Here is a 14,274-nt window from a genome sequence, read left to right as displayed (position 1 = left end):
GGGGTGCCGGGGGGGACCGGTCCAGTACAGGTTGCAAGGGTGGAACTGGGTGGGGGATGGACTGGGACAGGTCACCCGGCATCCTCTGCCACCCTGTCTCCAGTAGCCCGAGGTGGTGGCCCCTGTCAGAGGGAGCCGTGGGACGCCGCCCCCTCCCCGCCTGCCCGCTGGGCCCCTGTGGGGGTTGTGGGGGCAGGGGGCTCAGGCGCCTGGGGCTTCACCCCTCCACTCACTCACCCAGGGGGCCTGACTGCCCGGCCGGCCCTGAGAGTCTCCCACAGAATCAGCCCTCGTGACGCGCCGGGAGGCTTTCTTCTCTATTAAATGCACTCTTCTTGATTCAATTTTATTTTAGGGTTGGCACAGCACAGTCTTTCTCTCTATGTGTGAATGTATGTATGTAAATACACGTACGATGTTGGTGAATTAACGTTTGTGGTATTTTTACCAAGCGAATACATGGAAACCAAACAGTGGCCCCTGCAGGGGTGGCATGTGAGTGGGGCCAGGGGTGCAGCGCGCCATCTCTCCGGCAGCCTGCCCACCACGGGAGGGTCCCCTGGGGGTGGGGGCTGAGGCCCTGTTCCTGGGCTCGCAGGACCACGCCCCACTGTGCTGGCCTGGAGGACCCACGCAGAGTGGCTGGGCTTGACGCTGGGCGCTCACGGACGGTCTGCAGGTAGTGACCAGGCTCTCGCCGGCCAACGGGCCAGGCCCCACGAGCGAGGCGTAGATGCTGCCCAGACGTGCTGTGTCCAGCAGAACCCCTGCTCCAGCAGCAGACCTGCCTCACCCGGAGAAGGCGAGGGTGGGGAAGGGGGCTGGGGGTGTGCTTGACTTTGTTTACAGGGGTTTGGCCAGAAATGGAAGGGAGCATCAGTCTTGATGGGCTTTTTATTTTTATCTCAAACATTTTATTTATTTCAGAGAGCAAGTGCGCACGCACAGGAGCAGAGGGAGCGGGAGAGGGAGAAGCAGGTTCCCCGCTGAGCGGGGAGCCCGATGCGGGATTCCATCCCGGGACCCGGGATCAAGACCTGAGCTGAGGGCAGATGCTTCACCAATGGAGCCACTCAGGCGTCCCTTGATGGGCTTTTTGGATGCGCCCCCCATGGGGGAGGCTGCTGTGGTCCAGCCACGTGTCCAGTGGGGACGGAGGACTGGGGGGGGGGGTGGCACCCACGTGTTTACACGTGTTGTTGGGGCTCCAAACAACGACCCGCTAGCCCAACACTTGGGGGGATTTCAGCCGAGTCCTGCAAGGGGGGCTGCATCATGAACGCAGGCTCTCGCTGCTGCTGTAGGAGCCCTCAGACTCGCTGCTTTAACCAACATGAAATCTCATGCACGTTTTCCTGCAACTCCACCCCGTGCGCCACCGTCTAATCCAGCCACCTGCACTTGGCTGTCGCTCTGAAAGCTCTAACCACGCCTCCTCAGCGACCGTCCGTGGCAGGGTCTCTAGTGGCCACGCTGTGCCACCCGTCTCTCAGTCCAGAGCCCTTTGGGCTCCACATCCACCCACACCTGATCGACACCAGTAACTGTTGGGAACGGGGAGACCTGTCGCTAGTGGGCAGCAGAGGACGTCCCACCTTCCTGGGGAGGGGCCTGGCGGGGGTGTGCGCCTGCCCTAAGCCCCCCTCGTTCAGCCTAATAGCGCCGGGCCCTGAGCCAGACCCTCGATGCTGGGCTTCAGGTCGTCCTGGCCCCTCCAGTGGTCTTCCCTGAGCTCACTTGCTGTGGCCCCAGCCGCCTGCAGTGAGAGTCTTTGTGGGAAGCCCCTGAGGCCCCTGTGAGGCCGAGAACCTTCTTCCAGGCCCAGGGCCTGGCCATCCCTCCCGGAGCCACAGGTCTGACGGTGCCTGACGTGCCCCTCGCACCCTCTGGCACGCCCCGTGTGTGCGACCGGCTGGCTAGCTGCTCTCCTAGGTCCAGTTCGCTCGGTTTGCTCGTGAACATGCCCACGGGTCAGCCTCTTACTGGAAGGCGCCGCGGTGCGGACCCTCATGGGGCTGCAGACGCCAACAGGCCTGCCCGTCGTCTGTCCACGGCGCCCCCCCCAAGTCCAGGAGCCCCTGGGTCCCCTCACCTGACCCTCTCCGTGGCTCCATTCTCAGCCCGCACGACATACTCCTTGTTCAGCATCCCAGCTCATGGGCAGGAGTGCCCTGCACACCCACGGGCCGGGCCTTCCTGGACTCGGTGCACGAATGTGTCCAAAGGCCCCTGTGGACAGCACCTGCTCACTTGCCAGCCGCGTACCCAGGTCCTGGGTGGGGGGCGCCACAGTGTGGGATGCGCGGGAGCCACACGCACTTGGGCCCTGTGACCATGGCGGGTGCCTCGTCAACACCACGTGGTTGTTCAGAAGCCCCCACGCTGGGGCAGGGTGGGAGGGGGACGGGCCTCCCTCTGGGTGACGGAAACGTCCTGGAAACAGACGCTAATACTTGTTGCACAGCCTGGTGAGCGCGCTCACTGCCCGACTGCGTTTCTGCCTTGTTATGTGAACTTCAATTCCGTTAAAAAACTCAGTCCCCAAAGAATCATCTGGACAGGAAGTCCAGAGCAGGCCCACGGCCTGACAGGGAGGCGGGGGCCCTGGGTGCTTCGGGCCGTGGGGAGGAGTCACTGATGAGAAAGGGCCAGGGCCTGGGGAGTGCAGTGCAGGCGCGAGCATGAAGACGCTGGAAACCACTGGGGACCGTAAATGGGGCAGTTGTACAGCACGCAAGTTATCGCTGGATGGAATGGCCATTGCCGCAAACCAAACCACCACATGGAACATTCTGGGAAGAGCTGTGGCATTCCCCCAGAGCCAAGCTCCGCTGCTGTGTGGTTCTGGGCATGCTGAGAAGGCCCCGTCAGCAAGAGCACCTCTCCTCCCCGGGCCAGGCCATCCGGCTGGGCCCTGTCTGTCCATCTGTGTTCGGGCTGCGTCTCCGCCTCAGGACCTCGCCGCATGGTGACGGCCACCGGCCTTGCAGGGCCAGGAGAACACCGTGTGGGGCACTTTGAGCAGAAGGTCAGGGGGACATGGGGACCCACCCAAAGGCCCCTGTGCACCAGGGCTGCGGCCGAGAGCCTGGGCAGGGTGTAGCAGAAGCGGCTCCTCCAGGGCTCCCGGGAGCCCCGGCACCTGGGGAAGGGGTCCCCACCTAGCAGTGACCACTCGTCAGCTGAGGAGTCATTGAGGACAGTCTGCCCCTCTCAGGGATGGGCCGTGGCACGCTGGCTGCTCCAAGGCTGGGAAGCAGTGCCCTGGGGCCAGGCCAGCAGGCAGGTGGGAGGCTCAGCCACCCCGCCTCCAACCGTTAGAGCACGAGGAGGAGGAGGGCCCCCTGGGGTCCGGAGCTGGAGACTCTGGGACCACTCTGGGTGGGGAGGTCGTCCTGCCGGCAGGTGCACCACCACCCACCCTGCGGTGTGGCACCATCAGGCTGGGCCACTGGCACGTGTATGTGTGTGGAAGAGTCGCCCATGTCAGGCCTGAGCTTAGGGACTTTGGGCCCACACGTGAGGTCAGTGGTGCCAGAGTCTTGCCGGGGGGGAGCTGAGTCACACAGAAGCGTGACCTCCCGGGGCCATGGCTCCCCAGGAGGGGCCATGCCTGGGCTCCATGTGGCAGTCACCCCCAGTTAAGAGCCAGTGGGAGATGGGCTTCTCCCAGCGCAGAGCCCGTGGGAAGCGGATATGCTTTCTCTCTAGAGACCATGATTCATGCTGACTTGGGGAAACCTCTCAAACTCTGAGCTGGTCTCCTCCACGCGTACAGGAGTGATACCAGCTTCCAGAAGGTGCCAGGTGATGGCCAAGACCGTGCCCTGCAGCGAGTGCTGAGGGTCAGGTGGCCGTGGGCCAGCCACTGTGAATCCAGCCCCGTCACCCTGGCTTCCCTTCCCAGAGCCCAGAAGGTGAGGGAGGAGGGCACGGCAAGGGGGTAGAGGCGGCCACGGGGTTGGCGCTGTCTCGGGAGGGGAGTCTGGCTCTGACACGGTCTCCAGCGCTGCCCGCCGATGCCCTCACTGGGCCCGGTGCCAGGCCTGGAGCTGGGGTTCCTTATGCTCTTGGACCTGGTCCTGGCATCAGGCCTGGCCTGTTCGGGCTCTGGCGCCCGGCCGGCAGGTTGCTCACCCCCATTTGTGGCTGGGCACAGGTGTCCCCCAACTCTTCCTTCCCGGGCAGACCAGCATTGGTCAAGCTCCTGCCTGTGTGGGAGGCTCAGAGATGAGATGGCCATGCGTTTTGTCCTCCAGGCTACGGACACGCCACGGGGAAGGAGGGAGGCTCCTTACCGCGGGAGCTGGTGCTCGCTCGCCCGGGGTTGAAGGCTCTCCTTTGGGCGCAGACATCTGTCCGAGGCCAGGTCCCGCCCTCGCTGTGGGGGGCCCTGTGCCTGCAGGCATTGGCAGACCCTCAGCCGGCTGCTGGGTGGGCAGTATGTTGGCTGAATGACTACAGGAGACTCGGAGGCCACTGGCCCTCCGCCTTGCTTCTGGAGCCCTTACCGCCCTCCCTGCCTCCCCTGCCAGGACCTCCCACTCCCGGGCCAAGGCCGAGGCCGCCCTCACCGCAGCACAGAAGGCTCAGGAGGAGGCACGCATCGCCAGGATCACTGCCAAAGAGTTCTCGCCTTCCTTCCAGCACCGGGAAAATGGTGAGTGCGCATCCCACAAGGGGCATCCGTGGCACCGCAGCACACGCCTCCCTCAGACGTGCATGTCGGGGTGCGAGGCTTCAGCGTCACCCGCCCCTGCATCCCTGTGCACCGCCATCTGTGCACCACGCCTGCTTTCCATGGAGGTCACTGTCCATGTCCTGTCCCTGCCCTTCCTGCTCCGGTCATTCTTCTGTAGCCACTCTGCCCACCCGGTGGCTCTCAGCCATGCAGAGGCTGCTAGGACAGCTGAGGAACTAGGGCTTCGGTCGTCATGAAATGTGGATCGCCACATGGGACTGGGGGTGCTGGCCGAGGTGGTCGGCGCAGCTCTAGGGCAGGGGGAGCTCTGGGCCCCTCCTCTGGCAGGTGCTAGAAGCCCGTGCATGTCAGCCGGCTGTATGCCCCTCTTCCATCACGAGGGGTTAACAAGGGCACAGCCGCATGCAGCCCGGTGAGCCCACAGCTGGGGGCCAAGAGGTGGCCTGGAGCCTCTGGGGTGAGTGATGACCAGAGGCTGCGGAGGCCCTTAGGGTGGACCAGCCGCCCCGTATCTCTCCACCTTTGGAACCCCCGAACCACAGGTTAGGACTAGAGAGCAAGAAACCACTCAAGGTTTTAGAGCCATGTGCCAGTCTGTTCTGAGATCACCAAGCTCTCCTACAGCTCGTGGCTCTAGGCCTCGCGGGTAGGGGTTCTGGCCTCCGGGGCGGCCAAGAGGCCAGGCCTGTTTCTGGGAGGCAGGAGGACCCGAGTGGCCTTGGCAACCCCAGGACTCTTGCAAGACAGGGGACGCCAATGTTGGGAGTCCAGCCACTAGTACTGCATGTTCTGCCCTGATCCGGACAGTGATACTTCCAGGAATGACTTGTGCTCTGGAACTAATCTCAGCTGAGAATAATCTCCCAGCTGGTGGCCTGGGCAGTGGAGGTGCTGGAGCCGCACAAGAGGGCACAACTCCCTCTGCTGTGCGGAGTCCACAGGGCAGCTGGACCTGCAGCCTCCTGGTCTTGCCACAGGGCATGGCGTCCTGGGCGCCCTGGCTCTTGGAAGTCCCAAGCACAACAGGGCAGGGGTGTGATCACTGGCCCCCTAGGAACTCCAGGGCGGGAACCAGCCCTCGGTGTGGAGCTTCAGACCCTGTGCTTGAAGGGGTACACTGCGCCCCCAGACACACAGCCTGCCCGGGACCAGCTGGGGCCTCCTGTGGTCACCAACAGCCACGGTGACTACTCAGGTGTCTGAAGCTCTGCCTTGTACTGCTCCCTGCCCCATCTCGATATCCCAGAGGCAGGAGCAGGAGCCTTATTGGCGTGTGTGGCCGATGGCATGGTGCACCTCTCCTCCCTTATAGACGGAGGGGCCGGGGCCCAGCCCTTGCCAGGCTGGGGGGCCATGTCTCCCGTGGCCCTTGCTGCTGCAGCTCAGAGACTCCAGCATGGGGGTGGAGAGGGGACAGCACGCTGCACCCAAGGAGGCCATGAGACCCTGGAGAAGGCCTCCTTACCAAGAGGCTTCTTTCACCTTCTGGAGGGACCTGGGGTACGGGTGGGCCGTGGGAGCACTAAGCAGGCTGGCCGTGCACTTGCACACTGAGCCTTGGGTCTTGAGTGTAGCCAGGGGGGTGGACTGGAGCCTCCGTCCACCACTGCACTGTGGGACCTACCGTCTAAGTGCCTGCCGGGTGGGGGGCCTGTGGTTCTATGAAAGGGCTTTGGGCACCATGGCGAGGGCCCTCGCCCCATCCTGCTCTCCTGCGGTCCTCTGGTGAGGTCAGGCCTCACGAGACACGGAGGGTGTGAGTAACCCCACCCGTGTGTGCTTCCCGCCCCTCCATAAAGGGCTCGAGTACCAGCGGCCGAAGCACCCGATCTCCAGCAGTGATGTCGAGGTGGCCTCCACGGGGACGCCCTTGCAGCAGGAGAGCCCCGAGCTGTACCGCAAAGGCACCACCCCCTCGGACCTGACCCCCGACGACAGCCCCCTGCAGAGCTTCCCCGCCAGCCCCACGGCCACCCCGCCCCCGGCCCCTGCCTCACGGAACAAGGTTGCCCACTTCTCCCGGCAGGTGTCGGTGGATGAGGAGCGAGGCGGGGACATCCAGATGCTCCTGGAGGGCCGGGGAGGGGACTATCCCCGCAATAGCTGGGGTGAGGAGAAGGCCGGAGGCTCCAGGGGCATCCGCGGCGGTGCCCTCCGCAGCGGTCAGCCTGCGGACGACTTCCGCTCCCGAGGCTCAGGCCACAAGCAGCCCAGCAACCCCAAGTCCCGGGAGCGGCGGACGGAATCACCCCCCACGTTCTCCTGGACTTCCCACCACCGGGCCGGCAACCCCGGCTCTGGGGGTGCCAAGCTGCTGGAGCTGGACGAGGAGAAGCTGAGCAACTATGAGATGGAGATGAAGCCGCTGCTGAGGATGGACTCGTACGTGCAGGAGGTGCACCCCCAGAAGAGACGCTACAGCAAGGGGGCGGCCTGCCGGGGCTTGGGGGAGGACCACCGCGCCGACGACCGGGGCTTTGGGACCCAGAGACTGCGGTCCAAGTCCCAGAACAAGGACAGTGCCAGGCTGGGCCCCTGCGCGGAGCCCGCGGTGCAGAGGTTGGAGAGCCTGCGGCTGGGGGACCGGGCTGAGCCACGCCTGCTGCGCTGGGACTTGGCCTTCTCCCCGCCCCAGAAGTCCTCACCTGTGGCACTGGAGTCGGACGAGGAGAATGGGGACGAGCTCAAGTCCAGCACGGTGAGCGTCAGCGGCCACTGGCGGTGGGGGGAGGGACCCTCCCCTCCCCAGAGGAAGCCTGGGTGGGCAACAGGGTATGCACTTGGGCGGTTCTAGAAGCTCCCAAAAGAAACAGGGCTGTAGCGGGACTCCACTGCCTCTGAGGGCCCTCCCTTGCCCTGGCAAGGACCCCTTGCTATCACTGGGTTTGAGGACGGTCCCAGGTCCTGGAGAACACAGAGAGCTGGCCGAAGCAGCTGGGGCATTGGGCTGCACCCGGGCTCAGGACTGCTTTGTCCAGACCACACCTCTCTCACCTCTCTGCTTTGTCCAGACCTTCCCTTGGGGGCCAGGCGCTGGGGTCCTCCCACGATGCCCACTCTCATGGGCAAGGCCATCCATGCCAAGGCTTCCCTCCCCACGAGAGCTGCAGTCTTCACAAGTAGCCTGAGAATACAGCCTCTCTGGCTCACCTGCCTTTGGGATCTGACACTCAGGATGGGGTCATGATCTACGTCACCACGTCCAGTGGGGGACACCAGGGCTTGCTCACGGTCCTTGTACGCCTCCAATGGCAGGCAGCATAGAGGATAGAACGTTGGCTCCTGGGCTGGACTGTGTTGGGCCGGGTGGGTTCTCACACAGGAGGGACCTTCTAGGACCCTTCCCCTGGAGGCTTCCACCCAGGGGCAGCCCTGTCCTGCTCCCCTGGCCACAGCTTCTCAGACCCGCCTGGGCCAGCTGGGACCTGCATCATCACCCCACGAGGGCCTGTTCACCTGCTGGTGAAGGGCCACACGCCTGCCCCATGGGGTATACAGAGCCTTGGACACATCTGGGACCCAGCAGAGCTGCCAGGCGGAGTCAGTGTCCATGCCTGTGCCTAGGAGTGGCACCATCTGGCACGTCAGGGCCCTGTGCTCCTTGAAGGGAGGCTTTCTGGGGTCAGGTGCCTCTGTCCTGTTGGTGGGCTGGTTCCTTGGTGTTTTTGCCTCCCCGTGCCCAAATCCCACCACAGAGCAGCCCTGAGTGCATCTGCTGGGCCAGATGAGCTGGGACCCAGAGCTCCGGCCACTGACCCAGCAGCCAGAAATGTCTGCACATATTTGTATGTGGTATGTGTGCCCATGTGTACACACATGTGCACAGTGCATGTGAGGTTATTTTAGGAAGCTGGATGAGGGACAGGGGTGGGAGAGGACCATGTTGGTGCTGGAAGATGAAGCGCCCTGGGGGAGAGGCACAAGCAGGTGGCTGGCCTCCAGCTGGGCTCTGCTGGTGCCCCTCGTCCAGCACGTGGCCTCTGCACTCCTCAGCGTTGAGGTCCCAGGGACAGCCAGCCCCAGGAAGGGAGGCTGTGGCCCAGGCAGCCATGCTCCAGGGGCAGGAAAGGCCGGGCGTTCTGGGTGGGCCACATGGGAAATCCCGGGGACAGTCCTCTTTCATTCCAGCTGCAGAGCTGGGGACATTTCATTGAGGCCACCTGGCGCATGGGGAGGGAAGATGTACAGGGGCTTCCCGGACCAGTCACTGCAGCCTGAGGAGGACGACCCTCTCCCGGCCTTGGGCCACCCCACTGCGGCGGGCCGCCCTCTCAGCACCTGCTTTGGGGAGGGGCGGGGAAGGGGCAGGCCGGGTGTGGGCTCAACTCTCCTGTCCTCCTCCTGTTGCAGGGCTCGGCTCCCATCCTGGTGGCCATGGTGATCTTGCTCAACATCGGAGTCGCCATTTTGTTTATTAACTTTTTCATCTGATGAGATGTCGCGTTAGCAAAAACAACGACTGGTGTACAAAGGGACCTTAACACACGACAAAAGGGAAGGATCGTAACTCGGACAGCCCGACAACCACTTCCGAGTCTTTTCACAGAACAACATGATTGGGTATTACTCACAGTTTGCCTTTTTTTCTGGGTAATGTTTTTTGGATTTTAGCCAAAATTCTTTGCTTGTATAACACGATGCTGTGTGGCATGGCAGAAGGAGGCCAGCACGCCGACCCTCCAGCTTGGTGTGGAAAGGAAAGGGATCCCAGCAAATCAGTGGCCGAAAACTAAAGCGGCCACGGTCCTCGCCGCCATCACAGCCGGCCTGGGACTGGAAGAGGAGGCAGTGGAGGAAGGCCCCCGCGTGTCCAGCTGTGCCCGGCCGATGGGGAAGCAGCTGCTGTCAGGCTGAGCACAGGAAGTCGGCTACCTCTGCTTTTCCTCTGGGTCCTGGCAGAGTGAGCGGGTGACCGTATGGGCGTGCAGCAGGGGGGAGAGGGAGTGCCGTCCCCGTTGGCAGCAGCCTGGGCGTCTATTCGGAGTATGTGCTGTGTACTTGAGGAAGCAGGGACCTGCTGCCTCTTCTCTTCCCCCTGAAACGCCACATCCTGCCCTCTGCTCCCTCTGGCCTTGGAGGTGAGGCTAACTCCCCACAGAGTCTGAAAGGAAGGTCCTTCTGCTCCCCGGGTCTGCCCCCACACCCACGCCCACCATCCTTCCCCCCAACCCCTCCCCCATCCCCAGGAAGCAGGGCTGCAGACAGGACCGAGGGTGGAGAGTGGCATGGGGCCACTTAGCCCTCAGGCTGGCCCCAAGTGTGGCATTTGTACACTTGGCATGCAGCAGGTGTATCCAGGTCCCCTGGCCCCGTCCAACGTCTATGGCAGTGACCTGGCCCTCCGCGCCATCCTCTCTCACGGTCACTCAGCACACGATCCCTGCAGCTCTGTCCTGTGTGGGGGCTCCCTTCCCCCTCCCGATGTGCACACTCTGTCTAGATGCCTCATTCGTACCCTAGAGCTGAATTGGTCCCAGGACAGGAATGTGAACGAAAATTCCTAAGCAGTCGTAGCTTCTCCCTCTCACCCGAATACACGTGGTTGAGTTTGGGTCTATATCCTCTACCACTGTTGCTCCATCATCCAAATGAAAGAAAAAAGGTTCCAGGAGGTTTGGGCGCCCCATGGTCCTAGCGCTGGAGCCAGCCCCAGCCCGTGGGTATGGACGTGTCTATGGGGCATGGCCACGTCCATACGCAGGCCTCTGCGCTCACACCTGGGACGGCCCTCACCGGGAGCTTCCACAGCCGTCCTGGGCCCGGCCCGGCTATGGACTCTGCCTTGCTTTGCTTATGTTCAGCTGTTTCTCTGCTACCTTTCAAGCAGATTTCTTTACTACACTGCACTGGATTGCTATATTTTTAACCAGAAATAAACTAAAGATTAGAGCATGTTCCAGTTAAAGCCAGTTTTATTTTTTCCGTTCTACATTCACTCCCCACTTCTTCTCAGTTTGGCTTAGTCTGGGGGTCTTTTTTGGGGAGTGGGGACATAGGAGAGGGAGGCGAGGATCCATAAGAAATACGTTGCTGGTAATGTCACTTTCTAAAGGGAAATTGCATCTTTTTGTACATCTTACTTTCCGTTCTTTTTTTTTACTACCGAGTGGTTGCTGCAGATCTGAGGTGAACCAAATAAAGACTCCTGCTCCTTGCAGCTCAGAGTCCTCCATGCTGGGACACGGGTATTATAGTTGTGTTTGTAACTCTTCATAAGGACCACAGATTTTAGTACATTCTGGTAACAGCATGACACAAAATGGTACCTACATTTGGTTACACACACACGTGTGCGCATGCATGTGCTGACCTGGGAGGCGCTCAGATAAATGTGTGTATGCCGCCCAGTGAAAGCAGGAGGGGCTCACACAGTGACTGGCTTGGGTCACGTCACGCATCTGACCACTGAAACCACAGCTGTGGAAACCAGAGCGCTTTGCCCTTTCCCTGCCCACCGGGGAACGACCCGTGGGTTCCACGAAGGCCACAACGTCCCAGGTCTCAGAGACTCTAGAAGTGTATCTTGAAGTGGTTTCCAAACTGCTTAAGGACCGGGCAGCTCAGCAGGCATGAGTGCTTACGTACACCTGGCTGGCTTCTCCTATAGGCCCCAAGCCTTGGGATCCCCCAACAGGTGTGCCTGTCCTACTTTGGGGCCGGGGCAGCTAACCAGCGTCTCTCCTGCATGTTCCCGATGGACGCGCATGTGGAGCTAGACAAGTCACACGGGACTGTCAGGAAGCATGGACGGACGTGCATGTCAGGGCTGGCCCCATGTGGTACCAAGTGTTGACAAGTTTTAATTACTCCCAGAACAACCTCATGAGAGTCCTTTTCTCCCCTGACAGCTGCTTCCATGTGCTAGATGTGAAGTCAGAGGCCAAGAGCTCCTGAGTTGGGGCCTGTGGGGAAGGGGGCAGCCAGGTCACCGCTCCATGCCCAGCTCTTGCCGCCCTCCCTGGGCTGGGAGCCCTGAAGTCACATGTCACCTGGGCAGGATGCTGCCCTCCCCTCCCCGCCCCCGGGGTCAGCAGGGGAGCTTGTCTGTGCCCACGGTACACCTGCTGCATTTACCAAAAATGTGAGGAAACTTACATGGCAGGCTACCTATGCTTTCTGAAATTTGCTCAGGGCCTGTAAAGTGATTGGATGATTTCAAGCACATGAAAAATTATCCACACTTCCAAGCTTCCTCATCATTAGCGCACAGGATTCCCAAAGACACAGAGCAGGGATGCAATACAGAAGCCCAAATAAGTGACCAGGAAGAGGACATCGATGGAAAAAACTTCCGGGTACCCAAAAAAGTGCAATGCCCATTGCCAAAATCGCTCTCCCAAGAAGTCTACAGCCACATTTACCAGTTGATAAACTCACGTCTTTGTTGAAGCTACTGCATGGGCTATGAGCACGTGTACGCAAACGCAAACACACACACACACACACACACACACACACACACACACACACACACACAGTGGCAGAGCGGGCTCCTCAGCACCTGTGCCAACCCAGATGCCCTGGTGCCTGGACTCGGCTCAGGTCTCACCAGCCCAGATGCCCTCGGTGCCTGGTTTTGGTGCCCACTCCAACAGGCACCCCACATCCTGGCCAATACCTGACGTCCCCACGTGGTCCTAGAAACACTCCCTTTCACTTTCAACAGTCCCAGTTTGGAGGATAAATTACACGGGCACCCCACTTAAAACCAAAGGACGTTACTGAGAGCCTGACGGGCTCCATGTAGACAAACACTGGGGGTACGAAGAAGATAATGTGCTGGTGTTTTCTGCATTTTTTTAGTTTGGGTTTTGGCCACCTTTCTTGATCCCCTCCTGAATCAGCACCAGTTGTGGGTCCCCTCTGGAGGCAGGTCTCATGGGCACTCGGGTGGACACGCCTCAGACACCCACAGTGCCCTCCTCTGGAGGCAGGTGCTCGCTTCCTCTTTACAGACACAAGAGGACACCTCTCTAGACTAAGGAGAGGGCCAGCCTCAGGTCTGGACTAAGCTCACTTTCTCCAACTCCTATGGGTCTTGTCTTCCGGTTTTTCTTGCCTTTGGTCTCAGAAACTTAACATAAAGGTGCCTACTAGATTTTAAAGCCTCTCTGTCCACAGCCGCGTGTGCGGCCTGACCCCACATAATGGCCAGTACGGAGCAGAGCAGATGGCGTCTCATGTGTCCATGGTGTCCTGCCTTGGACAGGATTTGCTCATGTCAGATAAGCATAAATGTGAAGCAACAGGACCAGTTCAGACAAAACAATGAGGAACAAGGGTGAAGTGTGCTCTTGCTGGCAAATGCAAGGTGCCTTGTTAGTTTTGTTCCCTGTCCAGGCCTGGCCATGTGTCCCGCGATACTGTCCGTAAGAGAAGACTGGAAAAATGATCTGTCCTCAAGCGTCCCTGAGATCTGTTCTCAAGAAATGTTGCTAACTCAGCCTTAAAAGCAGAAAAAGTGCAGTTGCCTTTGTTCAAAAACAGAAAAATGAAGCCGTATTTTTACAGTCTGAAAGCTCTGGAAACCAAGGGTCGCAGGTGCTGAAAGCCTCCATGGAAGAGGGTGGGGAGGACACCAGGCACCTAGGAAAGCTGCAGACAGGAGACACCAGCACCATGTGGCGCCCAGATGGTGAATACTACTAAGGACGGCCTCACCTTCTCCAAAACTACAGCCCATGAGCTAGGAACAGAAGTCGCTTTCAGAGTCTGCCTCTGCGTAAAACCCCCACATGGAGATTCTTGAGAGGTAGGGGGACAGACGCACGCTCTCTGGCGTGTCCTTTGACCTCAGAGAGGCAGGCAGCCCTGCTGAGGGCAGATCTGCGCAGTTGAGAGCAGCCCAGGGCCAGTGTAGGTGCGGCAGCCCCGGCCTAGGGGTTCAGGGGATGGCGGGCAGGGAAGGCAGAGAACAGCACACCTCATACCTACCTCACTTGTCTGCCCCCCACCACTCCCACCTGCTGAAGACCCCCCACACACACCTCATTGCTGTGTCTGCGCATGTCCTCTCCCACTGCCTTCCATCCTGTCTGAGCCGCAAATGCCCGGTGACACAGGGAAGTGGCAGCCCAAACTCATGAAGGGCAGGAGGCCCCAAGGGACGGCAGGGCAGGTGGGCAGGGCAGGTGTGGGCTGGGCCCTGCTCCCCCTACTTGTTGCTACTAGCACCTGCCCCGACGATTCATTCCATGCCCGCTATGAAGGTCAGAGGTCAGCATGTGATCTAGCAGAGCAGCTTGAGATTTCTAGTCCCCTAAGATCAGAGTTATTGTCTCCCACTGCTTCCTGTGCAAGGACACACGTCACAAATGAAGGGCTTTCCTTCAGATGCTGTTCAACCATGAGGCCAATAGCACTCCTGCCACCTGAGGGGGTCTCCTTCCCTGAACACTGTCCATCCCCAGGATACCCTATACCCTCGTCCGCCTGCGGAAGGCAGGAGTGAGGAGGAGAGCTGCCCCCCAGGCACCCAGCAGGGAGAAGAAAGGTGTGGGTACAGGAGGGGGGTAGTCAGCTCCACAGGCACGCCCCAACACAGGCTGCTCCTGCAGCCCCAGCTTGGGATC

General features: G+C 60.7%; 1 protein-coding gene across 1 annotated transcript in view; it reads left to right on the top strand.

Moving 5' to 3' along the window:
• The window catches only part of JPH3 (junctophilin 3), an 81,239-nt gene extending 70,380 nt beyond the window's left edge, over positions 1–10,859 (top strand). Inside the window, exons 3-5 of the mRNA XM_025427059.3 lie at positions 4,536–4,660; positions 6,502–7,400; positions 9,053–10,859. Coding sequence (XP_025282844.1) covers positions 4,536–4,660; positions 6,502–7,400; positions 9,053–9,133 — 1,105 coding nt within the window. The 3' untranslated portion in view covers positions 9,134–10,859. The remainder of the gene's footprint in view (positions 1–4,535; positions 4,661–6,501; positions 7,401–9,052) is intronic.
• Positions 10,860–14,274: the final 3,415 nt, after the last annotated feature.

The sequence above is a fragment of the Canis lupus genome, chromosome 5, assembly GCF_003254725.2.
Source record: "Canis lupus dingo isolate Sandy chromosome 5, ASM325472v2, whole genome shotgun sequence".
Lineage (NCBI taxonomy): Eukaryota > Metazoa > Chordata > Mammalia > Carnivora > Canidae > Canis > Canis lupus.
Note: the sequence above shows the minus strand (reverse complement) of the source record. Positions and strands in the feature narration are given on the sequence as shown.